The sequence below is a fragment of the Corythoichthys intestinalis genome, chromosome 12, assembly GCF_030265065.1.
Source record: "Corythoichthys intestinalis isolate RoL2023-P3 chromosome 12, ASM3026506v1, whole genome shotgun sequence".
NCBI classification, from domain to species: Eukaryota; Metazoa; Chordata; class Actinopteri; order Syngnathiformes; family Syngnathidae; genus Corythoichthys; species Corythoichthys intestinalis.
The window spans coordinates 42,479,638-42,502,572 of NC_080406.1; the positions used below are offsets into that span (position 1 = coordinate 42,479,638).

The 22,935-nt window shown below is 38.7% G+C and overlaps 1 protein-coding gene across 1 annotated transcript in view; it reads left to right on the forward strand.

The window, feature by feature from the left end:
* LOC130927503 (receptor tyrosine-protein kinase erbB-4-like) overlaps positions 1-22,935 on the forward strand; it is a 452,680-nt gene that overhangs the window by 218,324 nt on the left and 211,421 nt on the right. The window contains exon 2 of the mRNA XM_057853388.1: positions 12,037-12,188. Within this exon, the coding sequence (XP_057709371.1) occupies positions 12,037-12,188 (152 nt within the window). The remainder of the gene's footprint in view (positions 1-12,036; positions 12,189-22,935) is intronic.

Below are 22,935 nucleotides of genomic sequence, written 5' to 3' on the forward strand. Positions count from 1 at the left end.
AGGTTTAGTGTAAAAATAAATAAAGGCTTCCAAAAATCTCGAATGAAGACAGACAGACGAGCACATATTTTAGCGTCGACAAGGACAACGCCAACTTGGTGATGATAGTACACACTCAACAGGAAAAGCAGTACATCTGATTATTTTGAATTAAAACCACCTGGAAGCCACTGACTGTATGAAAAAAAATGTCTGAACGTCTAAACACTGGGAAGTCTGGGATTTTTTTTTTTTAATTTTATTTTTTTTTACTTTTTTAGCTATTCTTTGAGTCTAACTAGAATTTGTAAGTAATGAGTATTTCCAAATAATTGCTTATTTACCAAACAAAACCACTGAAGTGGGCTAATGGCTTAATGCCATTTCACCAGCTGGCTCGACTCTAGACTTACTGACAAGTGTTTTAAGAGGACACTCGCTATTCTGAAGCTAATGCTAACACGAACATGAATGCTACGCTAACAGTAAGAGGCAAGGCAAGGCAAGGCAAGGCAAATTTATTTATATAGCACAATTCAACACAAGGCAATTCAAAGTGCTTTACATCACATGAAGACCATAAAAATCACATTTAAATCAACACAACGTAAAAACCAAGACAAATTATCGCATTTAATCACAGAATAAAAATAAATAAATAAAAATAAAACAAAAATAAAAATAAAGCAAAAACTACTACTAATAATAATCATTGAAATCAGCAATGGAGATAAGCACAAGAGGAATAGAAGGCAGGTAGGTTGAAATATATAGACAGTTATGGATATGCAGTGCCAAACAAAAGCGTTTTTAGCCCTGATTTAAAGGAGCTAACAGTTTGCGCATACTTCAGACGTTCGGGTAACTTGTTCCAGAGGTGAGGAGCATAATAACTAAATGCTGCCTCACCCTGCTTGGTTCTTGTTCTTGGAACATGCAGAAGACCCGTTCCAGACGACCTTAGGGGTCTAGATGTCTCATAGGAATCTAACAAGTCAAGCATGTATTTTGGTCCAAGGCCATTAAGTGTTTTGTAGACGAGCAGTAGTATTTTATAGTCTATCCTTTGACTCACTGGAAGCCAGTGTAGCGATTTCAAAACCGGTGTAATGTGGTCCAGCTTCCTTGTATTTGTGAGGACTCTGGCTGCAGCATTCTGTACTAGCTGCAGCTTCCTGACTGATTTTTTATCAAAACCTGTAAATATACCGTTGCAGTAGTCCAATCTGCTGAAAATGAATGCATGCATAAGTTTTTCCATGTCTTGTTGAGTCAGAAGAACCTTAATTCTGGTTATATTTTTTAGGTGGTAATAAGCGGATTTAGTGACGGACTTTAGATGGCTATCAAATTTTAGGTCTGAGTCAATAATTACGCCAAGGTTTCTGACTTGATTTGTAGCTGTAAGTGACATTGTGCTAAGTTGGCTGCTTATCTTTGACCTTTCCTTTTTTGGCCCAAAAATGATCACCTCGGTCTTCTCCACATTTAACTGGAGAAAATTCTGGCACATCCATTCATTGATTTGACGAATGCATTTACTCAGGGAGACTAAGGGACTATAATCATGTGGGGACACAGAAATGTACAGTTGTGTGTCATCTGCATAGGCGTGATAGGAAATGTCATACTGTTCCATTATCTGAGCTAACGGAAGCATATAGATGTTAAATAAGAGTGGTCCAAGAATTGACCCTTGAGGGACTCCACACGTGAATTTGGTTCGTTCTGACTGATAGTTTCCAATTGACACAAAGAAATCTCTATCATGTAAATAGGATGTGAACCACTGAAGAATAGTGTCAGTAAGCCCTACCCACTGTTCCAATCTGCTGAGTAGTATGTTGTGATCAACCGTGTCAAATGCTGCGCTGAGATCCAATAGTAGCAGAACAGATGATTTGCCAGCATCGGTATTCCGACGAATATCATTTAGGACTTTGATAAGCACGGTCTCGGTGCTGTGTTGTGGCCGAAATCCAGACTGAAATGAGTTAAAAAGATTGTTTTGCATCATAAAAGTCTGGATCTGTTCAAACACAACCCTTTCGATAATTTTCCCCAGGAATTTCAGATTTGATATTGGCCTGTAATTACTAATGGTTGAGACATCCAGATTAGGTTTTTTTTAGGAGAGGTTTTATTACTGCAGTTTTTAAAGTCTGAGGAAACTCTCCTGTTTGGAGGGAAGTATTTATAATCTGATGTCTGGGGCTATGCAATGAAAAACAGTTTTGAAAAAGTTTGAAGGAAGGATGTCAAGGCAGCATGTTGTGGGCTTTGATTTCGACACAATTTCTGTTAAAGTGGCATAGTCCAGGAGGCTAAACTGTCTAAGATTGACGTGGGGGACATTTTGGGAGGCGTTTAGTGTAACATTTGTTAATCCGGAGTTGCACACAATCTGTCTAATCTTTAGTACTTTGTGTGTAAAGAATGCTGCGAAATTATTAAAGGACACCTCAGATGCCAATTCCTAAGGTATTGATGCTTGTGGGTTTGTCAGTTTGTCAACAACAGAAAATAGTGTGCGAGTATTGTTGGTGTTTCTACTAATGATCTCTGAAAAATATGATTGTCTAGCATTTTTCAGTTCCTGGTTGTATTTGCGAAGACTCTCTTTGTAGATATCATAAAAAACTAGGAGTTTGTTTTTTCGCCATCTGCGTTCTGCTCGTCTACAAACTTGCTTTTGTTTTATAGCAAGTATGGCATTTCTCCAGGGTGACCTCTTCTTTCTTGACAAAGTTTTTGTCTTAATCGGGGCAATAGTGTCCATTACAGTCATCACACTGGAACTGAAACTATTTACAAGTTCTTCCACTGGAGCTATTGTAGGGGTTAATGATGAGGCATAGGCCTGTGTGAATAACGCACATGTGTTATCACTTATGTAACCCTTCCTAATCACCTCTGTTTCCCTTTTCAGAGGATGGACAGGGGTGGTCATTTTAAACATAATGCAGTAGTGATCAGACAGAGCAACATCATTCACTGTGACCTCAGAGATGTTAAGACCTTTGGATATTATTAAGTCCAGTATGTGCCCTCTGTTATGTGTTGGAACTGTGACATGCTGAGATAAACCAAATGTATCCAAAATATTTAAAAGCTCTCTAGCACATCCTTCTTCAGGATTATCAACATGAATGTTAAAGTCACCCACTAAAACAACACAATCAAAGTCCATGCAGACGGAAGACAGTATTTTGGTAAGCTCATCAAAAAATATTGTGTTATACTTTGGTGGTCTGTAAATTGTTATCAAGGCAGCTCTGCAAGGGCTTTTTAGCTGAATGACAATATATTCAAAGGAATCAAACTGACCACATGAAATATTCGTGCATTGAAAACTGTCCCTGATCAGACTGGCAACCCCACCTCCTCCTTTCTTAGAGTTACATTTGGCGTCTGAAATACTACAGCATCATTTTATATTCTCTCTTGCCAAGATAAGAAAACAAATCTTACCCTGTTTCTAAACAAGCAAGATGGAGCACAGCCTAGCTTGAGACACATCCTAAACTCCGTTGAGGAGAGTGAGGGAGAGGCACAGCACATCTCACATGAGTGACACGACCCAAACACTGCTAAGATGCAAGATTACGTACTCCACGTACAATATGAAAATGTCACGCATTGTGAACATATAACAGAAACTATGTCACATTTACATCTCGTTGTCTCTCGTCAGAAGAAAACTGGCATTCATCTCATTATGTTCTAGTCTCTCAAGCCACGTTTTTAGCTCGTCATTGTGACGTCTTCATCATAATTTGTTCGTCGTCAAAATATTTTTTTTGTAGTTATTGTTGATGAAAAAAAAACACTGGATTGAAATAAGGAGGATCAAAATGTTTACGTATTCAAAGAATACTTTTTGTTTGTTTTTTACTCATTGGCTTAATTGATGGCGCTAGATGTCCAATTCATTTTGAGTTGGAGAGGCCCCTCCCAGTCAAAAGGAATTGGACATCTAGCACCTTCAATAGCACTGAAAGATGAACATTCACAGCAAGTCCACCCAGTTTAAATGGATTGGATTTGTATTATTGTCAATGGCAGGCAATGCATTTTTATATACTGCACGTACACAGTTATTGTGTTTTGCATTGTCAGTAGGCTTGTTATATAAAAACCTACTGAGCAATTTAAAAGATTTTGGCAATTGTATATACTGTCCAGTAGTTATACATGAGACTAAATATTAGAAAGATTTCTCAGTATGATGCAGTGTGTACTATATCACTGCAGCCTACACTTTTTCACTCAGAGAAATCATACTCCACTTTGCTTCACTACAGCTGCCCTCTGACATTTGTTATTTATTGCTCCGTCTGATATTGCATTACAACCTGTGTTTGTATTTGTCTCTTCCTAATAACAACATGGATTACGAGCAACATTGAATTTGCCGTCCACAGTGGAATGCTCGGCCTTACAGGTTTACTCTTTGTAAGCGGCAGCATGGAGATACATTTTTAATTGTTAATCTGATTAGCAATGAAATATTTTTATTTCTGAAATCACAACAAATGCATAAAATATTCAAGGTATAGTATAAATAATGTGGTTTGTAGATGACTGTAGCACAAGAACAGCAGCAAGTAATATATACAACAGCATATAAGGGTGATTGAAAAGTACATCTTTTAAAATACTTAAAATTTATACAAAAAAAAATGTCAAAATGTTCTAGTCCACATTACATTTTTCTAAAGAAATTAAATACAAATAAAATGTTTCATGATTTTGTCCCCATTTCTTATTAAAAAAAAAAAAAAAAAAAACTTCTTAAAACCAAATTCTAGCGCCGTCATTGGCAGCGAAGTGAGCCAAATTTATATAGGTAGACCAACATAATTGCCTGCCAAAGGAAACTACTGTGACCTGCAAAAAAAGTTTGACACCCTGGCTATTGTTTTACGATTTTTACCAGTGACATAAAACTATTCTTCTACCAAACTTCAGTGTGAAAACGTTAAAAGTGCAAATTATTTTAGTTCCCAAGTAATTTGTGCATGCAAAGTGCAAACCTAGTCACTGTTCCAATAAAGGAAGTGTCCTGGGCAATTTGCTTTATAAGGGTCTTGTATGCAATTCCATTTCAAACAGTGCCGGACCTCTGCTCAGCTTTGTTAAGTAATTTAAATGGCTATTCCTGTTAAAATCCAATTTCCAATACAAAAAGAATATGTAAATGTTTTGTGAATCTCATTATAGACTGTTTAGACTAAAGATAAGGATGACATGGTAGGACAATCAAATGCCTCCAGCTGTGTTCTCCTGTCGTCTTGATGTCTTACACGTAAACATTTAACCTGACTGGTTGTCAGACTGTTCCAGTGGGTTAATGGAATAAATTGTCTTATCATACAGACAACTTCAGATGCGCTTTAGAATGTAACAAGCATCCTCTTGCATGGACAATTATGTCAATATCTGACAAGGTGTATTTTATTTGTGTGCTAAGACATGCTATTCAGTTTTAAGTTACATATTTGTTATTTTTATTTGTTTTTATGTATATGTCTGTATAAGCGAAGCATAAACTACTTGAGCATCACCTTGAATAGATAGTAGTGCAAGGGAGGAGTTCAGGGGGGAGGGGATCACTGACGGTGCATCTTTAGGGGGCCTGGTTTTCAGGGGCTCGAGTGAGTGAGGAGAGAGCTCGAAACTTCATTTGTGTTTTTAGCAGGCAAGCATATCACAGCTGGAGGTCGAAATCATTGCAATCCGGCCCAGTTGGGATTTGACCCGCCACTGTCGCATTGATGCCCCAATCCGATACGGCTACTTGTGGAGTATTGGTCTGTATCAGTTTTGGTCACAAGATCCGATCCAGTATTCATGGTTCTTATCAGCATTTTCACACTTTTCTGCTGCTGTAAAATATACCACTAGGCAAAAGTGTCCACCGTGAGGTACTACTCCTACTACTATGTATGGGCAATTATTCCACGTAGGGCCGTAGTGGGTGCAAGTTTTTGTTACACCTGATGCAGCACAGACGGTTTAACCAATTAGGGTTCTGCTGAAAGAAACAGCACTTGACTGCAATCAACTGTCCTATTGTTCGGTTAGAATAAAAACATGTACTCATTGCGGCTATTTGTGAACTAACTCCCCACCCTTGTTTTAGAAAGTAATGACAGATAAGCCTGTTGCTATATGCAATAAGTCAATTTATCACACGGTAAATAAAAATGAGAGCGGTAATTTATCGCCACATGCTTACATATATTTATGCATGCCTGTGTTTGCGTGTGCACTATTTTGCACATTTTATTTTATTTTATTATTTTATATGTGTTTGCACTATGCACCCGTGCTTGTTGATTGCATATGAGACTCCAATTCCTTTCACAGATGTTTATCGGGCATCAACACACCGTACAATTAAAGTTCAGACATACATAATAAGGAAGCACATCTATATTAAACACTGTAAAACATAAGCATTGCTACCTTGAGGCTAATGGAAAAAAGACAATGTACTAAACTTTTTAGCCTGCTATAAAACATTGGCAGTCTTCTCCAAAATTGTGGTTAAACGGTGACTTTTCAAACAAGAAAAATCGCTGTTTACAGCATTTGCAAACGATGTGGAAAAAAAAGAAAAATGTATTACTGACACCACTGCATGAAAAAAAGAGAACACTTTTTTTTTTTTTTAAGAGTGTAATGCTTACGGTTAGCGGCTTAGCAAACGTACTTCCAGTGAACTTTTAAAAATAAAAGCATGTCTTGATCAACTTGTGAATAAAGATTTCTGGAGTCAATCACACATACTTCTGATTTTACACGAAGAATGGCTTTTTAATGACACCCATTATGAAAAATCTGATTGGAAATTAATAATTTGGCTTCAAATTTGCCAACATATGTCCTATGCAGGACATGATGACAGTCATTTTGGAACAAATAAACATTTTTGATGGGCTCTAACTGGCAGAGAACAAAAATGGCATTGGGTTTCTCACCTATTTCATATTCTGCACTTAGCTTGCTTTCAAATGACTCTTTATTCACTGTGTAAATGGTAAATGGTGTTATACTTATATAGCGCTTTTGTGTTTGTTGTTGTTTTTTTAAATACTATATTTAATATAGTTTGGCTCATTTAAGAATGACAATTTATTGCATTTGAATGGTTGATTTATTAGGATATATTGTCACTACATCAGTGGTTATTATTTTTTTTATTTATTTATTTATTTTTATTACAATGATATCGCATATCGGCAATAATTTATGAAAAAATATATCACCTACTAAAATTTGTTATCGCAACATGCCTGTTGATCATCGTGTAATATTTGTGAACAGCATTTCTTGACGAGTTAACGCCAGAGCTCACGTTAATACAAACAAAAAAAAAAAAGGTTTGTCATGAATTGGTTGCATTAATTTTTGTATTACTTTTACCGTTTTAAAAATATGAGGATCAGACTGGTATCCGATCAGTTTTACCAAACAAGTTGCCGTATTTTGAAAAACCAAGATAAAGCATGTGCAGCATAAACACCAAACCTGACAAATAATTTACAGATTATCATATTCCTTATGATTTTGAATCTGAAGTTGCACACGGACAGATAATTACAAATCAGTTAAGTTGGACGAGCCCGCATATACGTATCTATTCAAAGAGTGGTAAGCAGCATGTTTGCAAGCCTGCTGAGAAATTATCTTTTGCGTAAGCGATCGAGGCAATGGTGTTTCAGCAATGTGGGGAAAAGGACTTTTTTTAATGGGGAAAAATGGGAGCCAGGAAAAAGTTAGCAGTAGCAGCCAACATAATTGATGGAAGCAGTTTGAATACCAGATTAAGATTCATGGCTTGGACCACACGTGGGAGCTGAAAATCGGCGTGGGGTAGAGGGATAAATGATATCAGACCTTCTAGCTTAATTGATAGAATACCTCCTCAATGCAATGGAAAACAAACCAAAAAAGGGCAAAAAGTGGCTTAAGCCCAGAGGCAAGAGAAACAGGGTTAGATAGGAGGTCTGCAGTACCAAATCCCTAGACAGCCTGGAAAAAGGTTTGGTATGTGTGTTTGGGTAACACGCACAGACCCTTGACAAGTACCCTTGAGGAGCCTTTCAGCATTGTGCATTAAACACAACTAGCCCGGCAGAACTGCTCCATGGCCAATTGTACAAGTGATAGTCCGTGCAGTGAATCTGACCACGTGGATGAATGTTAATAAGGCAATGGCTGCATAGAAAAGCTCATATACATGCTTATACAGTATATTCCTTTTAATGCTAAAGCCATTTAGCCTCTTCCCTCGGTCAGTGCTTATAAAGATAGATCGTCCGCACATTAGCCTACTATAGACTACTTTCCACTCCCTTATTAGGCATTTTCATAGCAGTAATTTCTTGGTTCATCCATTGCATATATTATATCCAGTGACATGATTGTGATTCATAAGGTTTTAAAATTAGGGATATCCTGTATTAAAACATGTACTTTAAAATATTGTCATTGTTGCAGAAACAAAGGGCAAAAATATTTCACACTTAAAACTGTTTATAATATTAAGCAATCACTTCTTTCTAAAATATGCATGCATATGTGTAAAACCCCCCAAAAAGTGTCAAATGGGTGTGTGTAATTTGTGCACATATACTCTATGATGTATCTTGTGTCTTTGCAGCATGACTCAACACAAGTACACATTAAAAAGTGTTTTGTGTTATTTATTACAAATGTCTACTTTTCCCCTTGCTATCCCCTGAGAACCAATCAAGTTCATCAGCAGGTTTGCTGGAAACAAAATAGCTCAAGGCGATTGAACAAGCACACATGCATTAGGTTTAGAGCATGCAAACACGCACACACACTAATACACTTTATAAAACACCTTGCAATGAAAAAATTGTGTCATGATATTACAGTATATCCTATTGGTTTAACCACATGCCTGTTATTCAGATTATAGCTGCAAATAATAATAATTTTCATAAAAGGTTAAACTATTTTACCATAAATTATGATTGTTACTGGTTTCGTCCATAACATGCCAGACAATAATGACTAATGCTAATCATTGTTTTTCTTTTCTATGTCTTATTCTGATTTAACACACAAGAAGATATTTACAGATGAAAGTTTTAATTTGAATTTGAAATTAAACAATTAATTGGTAACCAAAATAGTTGTTGATTCATATCGTAATCAATTAGTTTTCAATTACTTGATGAACTGTTGCAGCTCTACTTCACGTTAACAAAAATTGGTCATTATTTCTTCATCAGAGGGTGCATCAACAGTTTCCTATTTACTGGCACATTTCCTCTAGGGAGGTTATATGACCTATCAAACATAAATGTGAATTAATGGCGAACCATATGGAGGCAGAGACAACATTGCTGGTTGATGACCGTAAGCCAAAGTGTAATAGTTATGACAGCCTCTCAGCTAGTTATTGTTTCAGATTAATTTTAAACTGCTCAGCAGATGGACTGTAATGTAGACCATGATTAGCATTAGTATTAGTGCCTTGTAACTCACACTTACTCACGAAAACTCATCTGGATTATTAGACTAAGGACTGCTATGACCTCAGATGCGCCATTCCCACTCACACTCCTTTTATTCATCCACCTTAGTTATTTTTTTAGTGTGTTAGCCTACCAAAATGATATCTGAAATTGAATTAAATACTTTTGGGGATGACATTAATCTGCCTTTTCCTAAGCAGCAGTATTCAAACCTTAGAAAAATTCTTTAAATTTAAATTACAAGGCCAAATAAATTAATAAACATATGCATTTATATAAAAGACTATAATTCTGTCATTAGTTACCAATAATGGCACCACAGTATGGCTTATTTTCCTAGTCCATTTTTACATTTAGTATTTATTCTTTATATACTGAAAATAAATCTTTTTTTGCTTCCTTTATTTCAAGTGTGCAAGCGGATTAAAGCAGTCAAACAGATAACTGACTTCCCTCTATGTGACAGACATATTTTGAAAATATATGACGGTCCATCTGTTTTTGCGATTTCCTCAGCACAGCAGCTTTATTGACTCCCTGTTGATGGGCAGGTCAAACCGATACAAAGATCACAGACTGTTTTATGCAACATCCCAGTGACATAGCGAATGAGAAAAATGTATTCATTCGTGCATGCATAGGGGGGAAATTCATGCTGAGGTCTATTATTTACAGCAAGCCTATACATACTCACGCGTGCAATGACATCACAACGACCCTTGCAGTAAACCAGCAACAGTTCACACTTGCTGAAAACATGCTTCACATATCCCAGATGGTTTTGTTATGGTTCACTTAGTGGTCAGGACCAGTCATCTTTTTAAGATGATACATTACGTAGATGATATATTATTTTTTTTTGTGTTTCTTTTTGTCTTCTTAATCACATTCAATTTCACACAACTGAGAACAGTTTTCATTAAATTTCACTTAACTCAAGGCTACGTCTACACTAGAACAGATAATTTTCTCCAGGGTATTTTGCAGACTATTTTTATACCTGTCCACACTTACGCTTAAGGTGCGTTTGGGATGTTACAGTCGATGCTCAGTTGCGCTCTCAACACTTGGAAAATAACAAATAGAAGTATATGGTGTGACGCTGCGTATATTTCCTGAAAGCCGCAAGCAGGAGTGCTTGTGCATAACAGTGGCGATCCTGGAAGTGGGACAGTTTTGACAGGCAGAAATGTCATGGAAAAAAACTGATTGCACGCTTCTTTGACTGGGGGGAACCACGCAGGTCACTTTTCGGGGTTTCGTTTTCCCCTACGCATATTTATATACTGAATTGGGAGGGGCCAGTCCCACAGCTGGCTATTCAGAGACAACACGGGAGACGAGCTCTGTAAAAAAAAAACACTAATTTCCGCGTCATCCGCGATGGGAGGACCACATATGGGCATTGAATTGAAGGATATTATTGAGACGTAGTTTGAAGGTTCAAGAAAAATGTGTGGAAAAGAAAAAAGGAGCAGGAATGCTACATCGTGATCGTCCACCTCCGTTGTTTATGATGCCGTCATGCCGCACTAAAAATAGCGACAGAATGACGTCACTTCCTTAGTATCTGATTGTTATATGGAGACAGCAGTCCATATTAAGCGGCGGGTAAAATTACCCGCCTACATTATCCATCTAACAACTAATCCGGATAATAGGCATACTAGTGTAGCCGACATGCTGTATAGTCCAACTAATTACACATTTAAAGCCATTATCCATCCTAGTGTAGACGTAGCCTTAGTCCAGTTTACAAAGACAAGCAGGGTAAAAGTATCCTTGTGAAGTAAAATAGGTAACTCAATCAGTGCCTTTGACGATGATAGTCGTCCAATCATGTGGCTCTTTTCATCCTTTTGCAGCTCCCAGTTCAAATGGATTGGACACCTATCGCTGTCAATGGCAGCCAATGAGTAAATAAAAATAAAATTGATTCTACCAGGCATCCCACTGTGATATCCTCCTTTTTTGATCTCAGTAGCCTGCCTCAAGGGTTCAATAACAGTTTATTATACCTATCCTCACTTTATGGCCCCCTACCCCAACCTTCCTTCAACTGTTATTGAAAACACCCAGATCTGCCATATATCATTCCTGAGCAGCACATTATGCTATGTGCAACCAAGCTAATCACTCTTAGCTCGTATGGGTAGTATCCCGGTCACATTGGAATGGTTCTGCATGGATTTGAAACAATTCTATTTGTCTTTATTGATTGTGATTAAAAAAAAAAAATGGCAATCATGTGGATTGGGTGAACATGATTCTTGATTTTCTCAACTAGTTTATGGCCTAAAAAAGAAGATGGATGTTTATTGTAGATAATCTGGATTTTAAACCAATTTGCAATTGATTGGTTTGTTGACTGACATACTATGTAGATTGATTCAATTACGTTTGGAACAAGAAAATATTAGATATTTTAATCCATCTTTAAGTTGCACTTTCTAAACGGTTTTCCAAAGAAATTTACATGACCATGTGAGCCAATGCTATAACTGAAGTAACACTGTTATGTCACTTTTTATTTCCCCAGTATGTGCTGGCACAGAGAACAAGCTGAGTACACTGTCAGACCTGGATCAGCAATATCGCACCCTGAGGAAGTACTACGAGAGTTGTGAAGTTGTAATGGGCAACCTCGAAATCACAAGCATCGACCGCAGTCGGAACCTCACTTTTCTCAGAGTAAGGACTTGCAAACAAGTCATGGTGATGCAATTGTGAAGTGTATTCATGTCAATGTACTTGAACTTGTCGTACAGTTTCAGTGCCATTAACGATGACATACATCCAATCATGTTTTTCATCCTTCTGCTGTAGATTTAAACAAGCTTGTCACTAGTAGACATCCGATCCATTTTAAGTAGAAAGGATCACAGTGAATCAGCCCTGCCACCTCAAATAGACTGGACGTCTAACACTGTCAATGGCAGCCAACTAGATAATGCATTTGATATACAGTGGTATGAAAAAGTATCTCAATCTTTTGGAATTTCTCACATTTCTGCATAAAATCACCATCAAATGTGATCTGATCTTTGTAAAAATAACATATATGCAGAAACTGTGTCTGCTTTAACTAAAACCACCCAACCATTTATAAGTTTTCATATTTTAATGAGGAAAGCATGCAAACAATGACAGAAGGGGGAAAAATAAGTAAGTGAACGCTGTACCTGAGGAGACTTAAAGAGCAATTGAAACCTATTTTTACCAAACGATTTAAGTCAGGTGTGTGCCCAACCACTGATGAATGGTTTAAAGCTGCCTTGCCCACTATAAAACACACACCTGTTAAGAATTGTCTTGATGTGCAGCATTGTCTGATGTGCATCATGGCTCGGTCAAAAGAGCTGTCTGAAGACTTGCAGTCAAGGATTGTTGATTTGTATTAAGCTGAGAAAGGATACAAAAGCATCTCCAAAAGTCCGCATGTTCATCAAACGACAGTCAGAGAAGTAGTGTACAAATGGAGAGAGTTTGGCACTGTTGCTTCTCTCCTAAGGAGTGGCCGTCCACCAAAGATGACTGCAAGAATTCAGCGCAGAATACTCATGAGGGAGCATCATGATTTGGGGCAGTTTGCTACCTCAGGGCCTGGACAGCTTGTAATCATTAATGGAAGAATGAAGTCAAAAGTTTTGCGGGAGAATCTTGGGCCGTCTGTCAGAAGGTTGAAGCTAAAAAAGAGGATGGACGCTGCAACAAGACAATCAGCTTCAGAATGGTTTCAGAAGAACGAAATACACGTTCTGCAGTGGTCAAGTCAAAGTCCGGACTTGAACCCCATTGAGATGATGTGGAATAACCTAAAGACATCGATTCACGCCAGACATCCCAGGAATCTGACTGAACTTCAGCAGTTTTGTAGAGATGAATGGGCTTAGATTATTCCTGATCGATGTTTCAGACTGATCTGCGGCTACAGGAAGCGTCTGGTTGAAGTTATTGCTGCCAATATTAAATGTGATGGTTCACTTTCTAATTTTCCTCCTTCTGTCATTGTTTGCATGCTGTCCTCATTAAAATATGAAAACCTATAAATGTTTGGGTTGTTTTAGTTACAGCAGACAGTTTTTTCATCTGTGTGATTTTGACAAAGATCAGATCACATGATGGTGATTTTGTACAGAAATGTGAGAAATTCCAAAAGGTTCAGATACTTTTTCATACCACTGTATCATCTTAGTTACAATGATTGCTACATTGTTTCTAATCGAGACATAATCATCTAAGCATGATCTGCTTGTATGCTGTAAACACATAGCAATTCACTTACAATGACATCATAGTTCTCTTGGATAAACAGCTAAGATGTAAACATCAGCATTGTTGTAACAGTGCCTTACCATGCTTAAGATTTTTAGTTTGTGTGCTTTGATGCTGAATGATCTACCACTTCAATGGACCATTTTGTTTTGATAGACACACATGCAACCATGGCATCGGGTGATGTCAGCACTGAGCCCTCCAGGGCATGAGCGATAATAGCGTGGCAATAAGAGGTTAGCAGGAGGCAGCAGATGTCAATGTGCTGATTTTTGTAAGAGCAAAAATGAAATGTTTTGGGTAGAATCAGCTGAATATGTTCACCTTATAACCCTAAACCTTTCAAAATACCTTACTGTATTTAGTGGTCTGTTTTCTGCTAGCACGGTCCTGCTTCACTTGATTCCAGTCAAGGACTGAAGTGCTCAGTCGGTTATACTGTATAGTGGTACACTAACACTATACCTGCTACCTGCTTTAATAGGCCAATATTACTTTATGAACCACCTTGGCTTTACAATAGAGTTAGTCCCCCACAATAGTAAGCTGTGTTGTAATATTTTACACCTTGAACCCACACAGTTCAGTTGTGATTATTTCCTATACAACCCAAAATTTTATTGGTTCCAAAACAGTCATTTTAACTCATTGGCTGCCATTGACAGAACTAGACGTCCAATTAATTTGAAATGGGAGGGCTGAGAAGCGAATGAACACCTTCAAGTTCAAATGGATTGTGCCTTTGCCAGTTGTGACTGATTTAAATGGTGTACCACACGTAACATGTCACCTTTGCTCATTAATATTCATGACGTTAGCAACTGTTGCTAGGGAGGGTCAAGCTTGCGTTTGTCCCTCATACTAGATGCACGTAAATAGTATACAAACGAGATATTTACTGAGCTAAACCTACCAATTCAGTCTGAAAATGATGTCCCTGCTGCCAAATTCACTGGTAAAGATGTGGAAGAACATATAAATGTTCAGTTAAAGAGATGGCTTGAGTGTCGAGGGCTGAAAAAGACAGGAAAAAGAGCCGACCTAATCCAGTGGTAGCTTATTTATCGACACCTATTTCTGGTGTGCATTGCCTTACGCCACTGACAATGACATTCTACTGTTTCAACAAGCTATTCTTTACCACCATACGCCCTGTCTTTCTTATATATTATATCCTCTGGTTGTCTTACGTCTCTGACCGTTCTTGGCGGTGATTTATATTGCTATTTTTGTTTATCGATCGCAAATGCTACAGACAGCGAATGAACACCTTCAAGTTCAAATGGATTGTGCCTCTGCCAATTGTGACTGATTTAAATGGTGTACCACACGTAACATGTCACCTCTGCTCATTAATATTCATGACGATAGCAACTGTTGCTAGGGAGGGTCAAGCTTGCATTTGTCCCTCATACTAGATGCATGTAAATAGTATACAAATGAGATATTTACTGAGCTAAACCTACCAATTCAGTCCGAAAATGATGTCCCTGGTGCCAAATTCACTGGTAAAGATGTGGAAGAACATACAAATGTTCAGTTAAAGAGATGGCTTAAGTGTCGAGGGCTGAAAAAGACAGGAAAAAGAGCCGACCTAATCCAGTGGTAGCTTATTTATCGACACCTATTTCTTGTGTGCATTGCCTTACGCCACTGACAATGACATTCTACTGTTTCAACAAGCTATTGTTTACCACCATATGCCCTGTCTTTCTTATATATTATATCCTCTGGTTGTCTTACGTCTCTGACCGTTCTTGGCTGTGATTTATATTGCTATTTTTATGTAGCGATCGCAAATGCTACTGACAGCGAATGGACACGTTCAAGTTCAAATGGATTGGGCCTCTGCCAGTTGTGACTGATTTAAATGGTGTACCACACGTAACATGTCACCTCTGCTCATTAATATTCATGACGAAAGCAACTGTTGCTAGGGAAGGTCAAGCTTGCGTTTGTCCCTCATACTAAATGCGTGTAAATAGTATACAAATGAGATATTTACTGAGCTAAACCTACCAATTCAGTCCAAAAATGATGTCCCTGGTGCCAAATCCACTGGTAAAGATGTGGAAGAACATACAAATGTTCAGTTAAAGAGATGGCTTGAGTGTCGACGGCTGAAAAAGACAGGAAAAAGAGCCGACCTAATCCAGTGGTAGCTTATTTATCGACACCTATTTCTTGTGTGCATTGCCTTACGCCACTGACAATGACATTCTACTGTTTCAACAAGCTATTCTTTACCACCATATGCCCTGTCTTTCTTATATATTATATCCTCCGGTTGTCTTACGTCTCTGACCGTTCTTGGCGGTGATTTATATTGCTATTTTTGTGTAGCGATCGCAAATGCTACTGACAGCCAACGAACACTTTCAGTTTTTTCATTAAAAACAAATCTTAATTCTATAATTTATTAACAATTCTCCTTACTAAAGTTGTTATTTTACAACAGAAAAGGTAACAACAATGGCAGTCAGATACCATATTACTTTTTTTCAGGTCATTCATTGTCTGACAGAAGCAGCACGGCAAAATGTCACGCTAAAAATAAGTAAAAATATCAAAATGGCTTACCTCTTTGGGGCAGGCTGTGGCAGGCCATGGATCAGCATTGTCATCTGTAGGACCATGGCCCCCAACAAAATGTTTACTGCGTATGAAGGTGAATGGCTTCACCTTGCTGGCGTTAAACTGGTCATTTGGGCATCCGCACAAGTTGATCCATTGTTCACATTTTTTCCTCTGAGTTTTGGCTTAGTGAAACGTATGAAGAAAACATCCTTCATATGTCATAATGTCTAGAGTCGGTTCTACATAGTTCCATAGCAGCAGTGTTTACTCGGCATGTTTTTTTATTTATTTATTTATTTTATTTTTTTTTTTAAAGAGTACCGGTAGAAGACAAGCAGTACTAACATGGGTTGTATGCGAGGGCGCTTCTATATTGACCCCCTTCTGGTTTACGATGGTGACGTCACGCAGCCTTGCAGTCTAAAAGTAGCATTCGTGCGGTACACTATTCATAAATATATTGTGTCTTGTCATATGGCGGCCTGTTTTTGTGATACTGGCACATACAGTATCGACGTGCAACCCTAGTCTCGCCATAGAATATTGTGATTGTGCAGGCATTCAGTGTACTGCTATTCCTACCATTTCCAATGGGCAACACGAACAAACAGATTGTGTTCCACCTGACATACTGTATTTGCTGAGCTTACACGAACTCAATCCACTCCACACCTGCTTGCCTTTTACACAAGGTAGAATTCATTTACAAAATGACTCCCTCTGGCACCAACTTACAAGGTTTTTCCACCTTTTCACCGTGGGCAATTAACATGGGTTAATTGAACACGCTAATTAAAAAGATAGGGTGCCAGGCATCAAGGGAACACGGGGGTAGGGTTCAGTGTATCTTTAGGAAATGTTATTATTATTATTACTACACAAAAAGTAATAACATGGCTCCCCAGGGAGGACAAGACCTTTCCTTGAGGTAGAGGAGAAGTTGCTAATGTGAAGCGGGATGCATGCTCGTTTTGTCTTCAAGGTGATTGAAACTGATGCCATAGCTCCTTTTTTAAAGATATACCAAAGATGGATGACTGCCTCCCACCACCCCCCAAACAGCTTTTACCAGTAAACAGAGTCCATCTTCTAAACTACCTCCACAGCAGATGAATCAACGCTCACACTTTGATTAATAACTACATTGCAGCACTGAGGCTTTGAGTCTGCTTTCAATAGATGCAGTTCAATATCCACAACAGTGAATTTTAACCACAGCTGTTATCGCATTTTTCCCCCATATCATTAATTAGCTATTATGTTCACCTGCTTTTGCATGCTCGTCTACATTTGGTTATAGAGAGGAAATTTTACAGTTAAACGTTTTCCATTGCACCGATTAAAGCTTGCATTGCCATTTTTCATTGTGTGATGAACTTAACATCAAAAGCAGTAAATACACACTTGGGTGTCTCTTTTCCCACTTGTCACTTTCTGCATGTGCTACAAAGCAGATCTGGGAGAATGAAATATTCATGTTTTCTTCTCTTTGCCCTTGCTGATCTCAGGAGGGAGCCATGGTTAGATTAGATTATTCGTCATCCCTTGCAAATATTAGTAAACAAGTAATTTTTCTCTGTGTGTTAATGCAGTGATGAGCCAAGTGCTGGCACACTGTTTCTCACCTCTGTTCTACGATTGTGAATAAATTGTTATCTTGACATAGGGGCCATATGTAATATCTGCACCAGGCATTTTTATCAGTACAACATTATCACATAATGTTACAGAACAATAACAATGAAATAATACTATTTACTATAACACTATTTGGCCTAGATCTGGCATTTACAATTGTTTATATTATTACCTCATACCAGTATCCTTTTGTGCTTTTAATTTTGACTGAAAGTGTGAATAATTGCTTGATCAAATAATGAAATGATGGCAATGGTTTACTATTTGGATGTACATCGATAAACTAAATAGATACAATCAGAGCTGTATAAAGAAAGTTACGACACTCTTTGTTCTCGCCGCGGGTGGCCACGTGGTTCATGTAGGGCGTGAGTAGTTCCAAACACAAGCAGCGCTGTCGTGGTTTGTAATGGAACTGACAGCAGTAATTGCGACATTTATGGGAAAAATGGATAAAATCACGTATCTAAGTACATGTTTGATTCGTCATTGCATTATGGCATGCATGTAAGTGCTAGTTTTACATTTGGAGTGGTCAGGCGACAACTGAAAACTATGTAAACTAACGCAGAAGGGAAATTTCCCATGCATGTTGTGGAGTGAATGTATCATGTTTCTGTTAGCATGAACACGGGAATTGACTTTTACATTGAAATATAACATGATTTAGGTTTTCTTTTTTCGCAACTAGAATACTGTTGTGTCTGAATGTCTAGATTTCTTTGATTCAACTACCTGTGGTAATCTATAAAAGATGACGCCATGTATAACATATTTCGTTCCCTAGTTCTAAGTGGTAGTTGTTTCCCAAAAAGTTTGGGTTTGTGGTCACAACTTTTAAATGATATTTTCCACTTTTTTTCCTGTTGCACTTTCTAATGCGTATATACAGGACTGTCTCAGGAAATTAGAATATTGTGATAAAGTTCTTTACTCTCTGTAATGCAATTAAAAAAACAAAAATGTCATACATTCTGGATTCATTACACATCAACTGAACTATTTCAAGCCTTTTATTATTTGAATATTGCTGATTTTGGCTTACAGCTTAAGAAACCTCAAAAATCCTATATCAAAAAAATTAGAATACTTCCTCAGACCAAGTAAAAAAATAATTTTATAACAGCAAAACTAAATCAAACATTTGAAAATGTCCATTGATGCACTCAGTACTTGGTTGGGAATCCTTTTGCACGGATTACTGCATCAATCCGGCGTGGCATGGAGGCAATCAGCCTGTGGCATTGCTGAGGTGTTATTGATGCCCAGGATGCTTCGATAGCGGCCTTCAGCTCATTTGCATTTGTAGGTCTGGTGTCTTTCATCTTCTTCTTAACTATACCCCACAAATTCTCGGTGGGGTTCAGGTCAGGGGAATTAGCAGGCCAATCAAGGACAGTGATGCCATGGTCAGTGCACCAGTTACTGGTGGTTTTGGCACTGTGGGCAGGTGCCAGATCATGCTGGAAAATGAAATCCTCATCTCCATAGAGCTTTTCAGCAGATGGAAGCATGTAGTGCTCTAAAATCTCTTGGTACACAGTTGCATTTACTCTGGACTTGATGAAACACAGTGGACCAACACCAGCAGCTGACATGGCTCCCCAAACCATTGCTGACTGTGGGAACTTCACACTGGATTTCAAGCAACTTGGATTTTGCTCCTCTCCAGCCTTTCTCCAGACTCTGGCGCCTTGACTTCCAAATGAAATGCAAAACTTGCTTTCGTCTGAAAAGAGGACTTTGGACCACTCTGCAACTGTCCAGTGCTTCTTCTCCATAGCCCAAGTCAGACGCTTCTTCCGTTGTCTTGAGTTCAGAAGTGGCTTGACCATGGGAATACGGCTATTGTAGCCCATTTCCCGGACACGTCTGTGAACTGTGGCTTTTGATACCTGGACTCCAGCTTCAGCCCACTGTCTTTGAAGCTCCCCCAAATTCTGGAAGCGGCTCTTCTTCACAATTTTGTTAAGGCTGCGGTCATCTCTCTTGGTTGTGCAGCGTTTCCGGCCACATTTTTCCCTTCCAACAGACTTTTTGTGGATATGCTTTGAAACTGCACTCTGTGAACAGCCTGCTCTTTGAGAAATTTCTTTTTGTGTCTTACCCTCCTGATGGAGGGTATCAATGATGGTCCTCTGGACAGCAGTCAGATCAGCAGTCTTCCCCATACTTGTGATTTAGTTTACTGAACCAAGCTGAGTGTTTTTAAGGCTCAGGAAACCCTCGCAGGTGTTTCGAGTTAATTAGATGATTCAGGTGATTAGTTGAATAGCCTACTTGTATACTTTTTCATGATATTCTAATATTTTGAGATAGGATTTTTGAGTTTTCTTAAGCTGTAAGCCAAATTCAGCAATATTAAAATAATAAAAGGCTTGAAATAGTTCAGTTGATGTGTAATGAATCCAGAATGTATGACATTTTTGTTTTTTTAATTGCATTACAGAAAGTAAAGAACTTTATCACAATATTCTAATTATCTGAGACAGTCCTGTATATGTGTGTGTGTACATTTTCCTTTTTATTTTATAGACTTAGTTTGACCTGAAACACAAACTAATGACATTCCACAAATATTTTCTGCATAACAACTAAATTTTGAATATAGCCTATAATTTTAGCAAAACCAAACCTGTACCTCTTTAGAGACATTTTTCATTTTGGACTCAAGCAACACAAAATGATTACAAGACATGAACAACATTTTATGATTTTCCTCAACATGGTGTAATGTATAACAATAACAACTTATTACCTTTGATAAAGAAAATCACAATCGGTATTGAACAATTGGGGAAATTGGTGTCATGGTTCATTGTTTACACCTAAAATTTTATAAATCAGTTGCCTGTGATGGTTGGTTGTGCAGCATGGTTTCCCCAAGTACCAAGAGCAGCAGAAAAAATGGATGGCAATGGTCAGTCATCAAAACATGAAAAAAAAACATTTTTTTAATTGTTTGTTGCTATTTAAAAATGGGCTTAGTGCCCACAGCCAGCAGTCACCATCGGCAGGCACCACCAGCAGCATGATGTCTGTCCATCCATCCATCCATCCATCCATCCATCCATCCATCCATCCATCCATCCATCCATCCATCCATCCATCCATCCATCCATCCATCCATCCATCCATCCATCCATCCATCCATCCATCCATCCATCCATCCATCCATCCATCCATCCATCCATCCACCCATCTTCCGCTTGCTCCGGGGTTGAATTGTTGGGGCAGCAGCTTTAACAGGGAAGCCCAGACTTCCCTCTCCCCAGCCACCTCATCCAGCTCCTCCAGCGGGATCCCAAGGTTTTCCCAGGCCAGTCGAGAGTCTCTCCAGCATGTCCTGGGTCGTCCCCAGGGCCTCCTGCTGGTGGGACATGCCCGGAACACCTCTCCGGGGAGGCATCCAGGAGGCATCCGAACCAGAGGCCCGAGCCAACTCAGCTGGCGTCTCTCAACGCGGAGGAGTAGCGGCTCGACGGCGAGTCCCTCCCGGATGACCGAGCTTCTCACCCACTCTAAGGGAGAGCCCGGACACCCTGCGGAGGAAATTCATTTCGGCCGCTTGTATCCGGCATCTTGTTCTTTCGGTCACGACCCACAGCTCGTGACCATAGGTGAGGGTAGGAACGTAGATCGACAGCAGCATGAAGTGGATCATGAAAATGTAACCTAAAAAAAATATATATATATATACTAAGCTATCCGGTTTTACAGGTGAGAGATACAGCTGTATCGATAGTAAAGTTACCATTCGACAGTAATTAGCCATTAAATATTCAATGAACCGATAGTAGAGATAGAATTCGTCTATCGCGAGCACAAGAATCGGCTTCTAATGCCTAGTTCAATGCATTGCTTAATGCACAGGTGTCAAACCGATTCCAGAAAGGGCCAAGTGGGTGCAGGTTTGCTTTCCAACCAATGAAGAGGACACATTTTCACCAATTAGATCTTTTACATGTGTAATCAGTTAAACTTTGTCAGTTGCTGCTTGTTTCAGCAAGGAGTTCATTGGTTACACTCTCTGCGTCGTATCGGTTGGAACAAAATCCAGTACCCACTTGGCCCTTTCTGGAATCGGTTTGACACCTGTGGCTTAATGGGATAATAATTTAGCTTTTACTTCACATGCTGCGCTTGTGTCATTCACCACACAGCACACTTGAGACAATTGAGACCGCACGTATGATATAGTATGGACAAGCACAACTCATGGTTGTGGTTGCCTCAATTTCCCATGCATTTCGGCAAAACCGTCGCCGTCATTACCCGATCGTCACGGGCGTGTCATAACAACGTGAGAGCTAACAAAACCACTGTAACGCACGCTCCGTAGTGTTTTCTTCACAGCCCAAAACGAAACTAGTAGTGGCAACGTAGCAACATGCTAAAACAATGGACAGTTTGAGCACCGACGCCAGCGACGTGCAGCGATTGATTTTCAAAGGACCCAGGAAAACAAAAGTCGGACTTTGAAGTGAGGAAGGCAGCCAGATCTGTTCGCATGGGACAGAGCTAGTGTGAAGTGTGGATCGGTACAGAGATCGTGAGTTTTTAACCCTGAAAAATAACCCACTACAATGGTGGAAAGGGCAGCACGACCCTCTGGAGATTTTTCTTCCACAAAACGCAGTCTACTGGAACATGAACATGTGAATTAGTTGATCTTCCTCAAGAAAAAATCTGCCATTCAAAAAAGATATGGACAGTGATGAGGAATAAAAAATGTGGAAGCACAGGCATGAGTGAATGACTTTGCTGTGTATAAGGTTAAAGTAATGATTATTGACCTGTCCGTCTAAAATGCCATGTTTTTATTCCCCTAATTATACCAGTGGTAAAGCATAATTTATTATTTATTAATGATAACATTGCAGGTTTAATTGTTTTTTCCTAGAGCTGCTGCATATAATTAATATTTTTTGTTTGTAAGATGTTTACA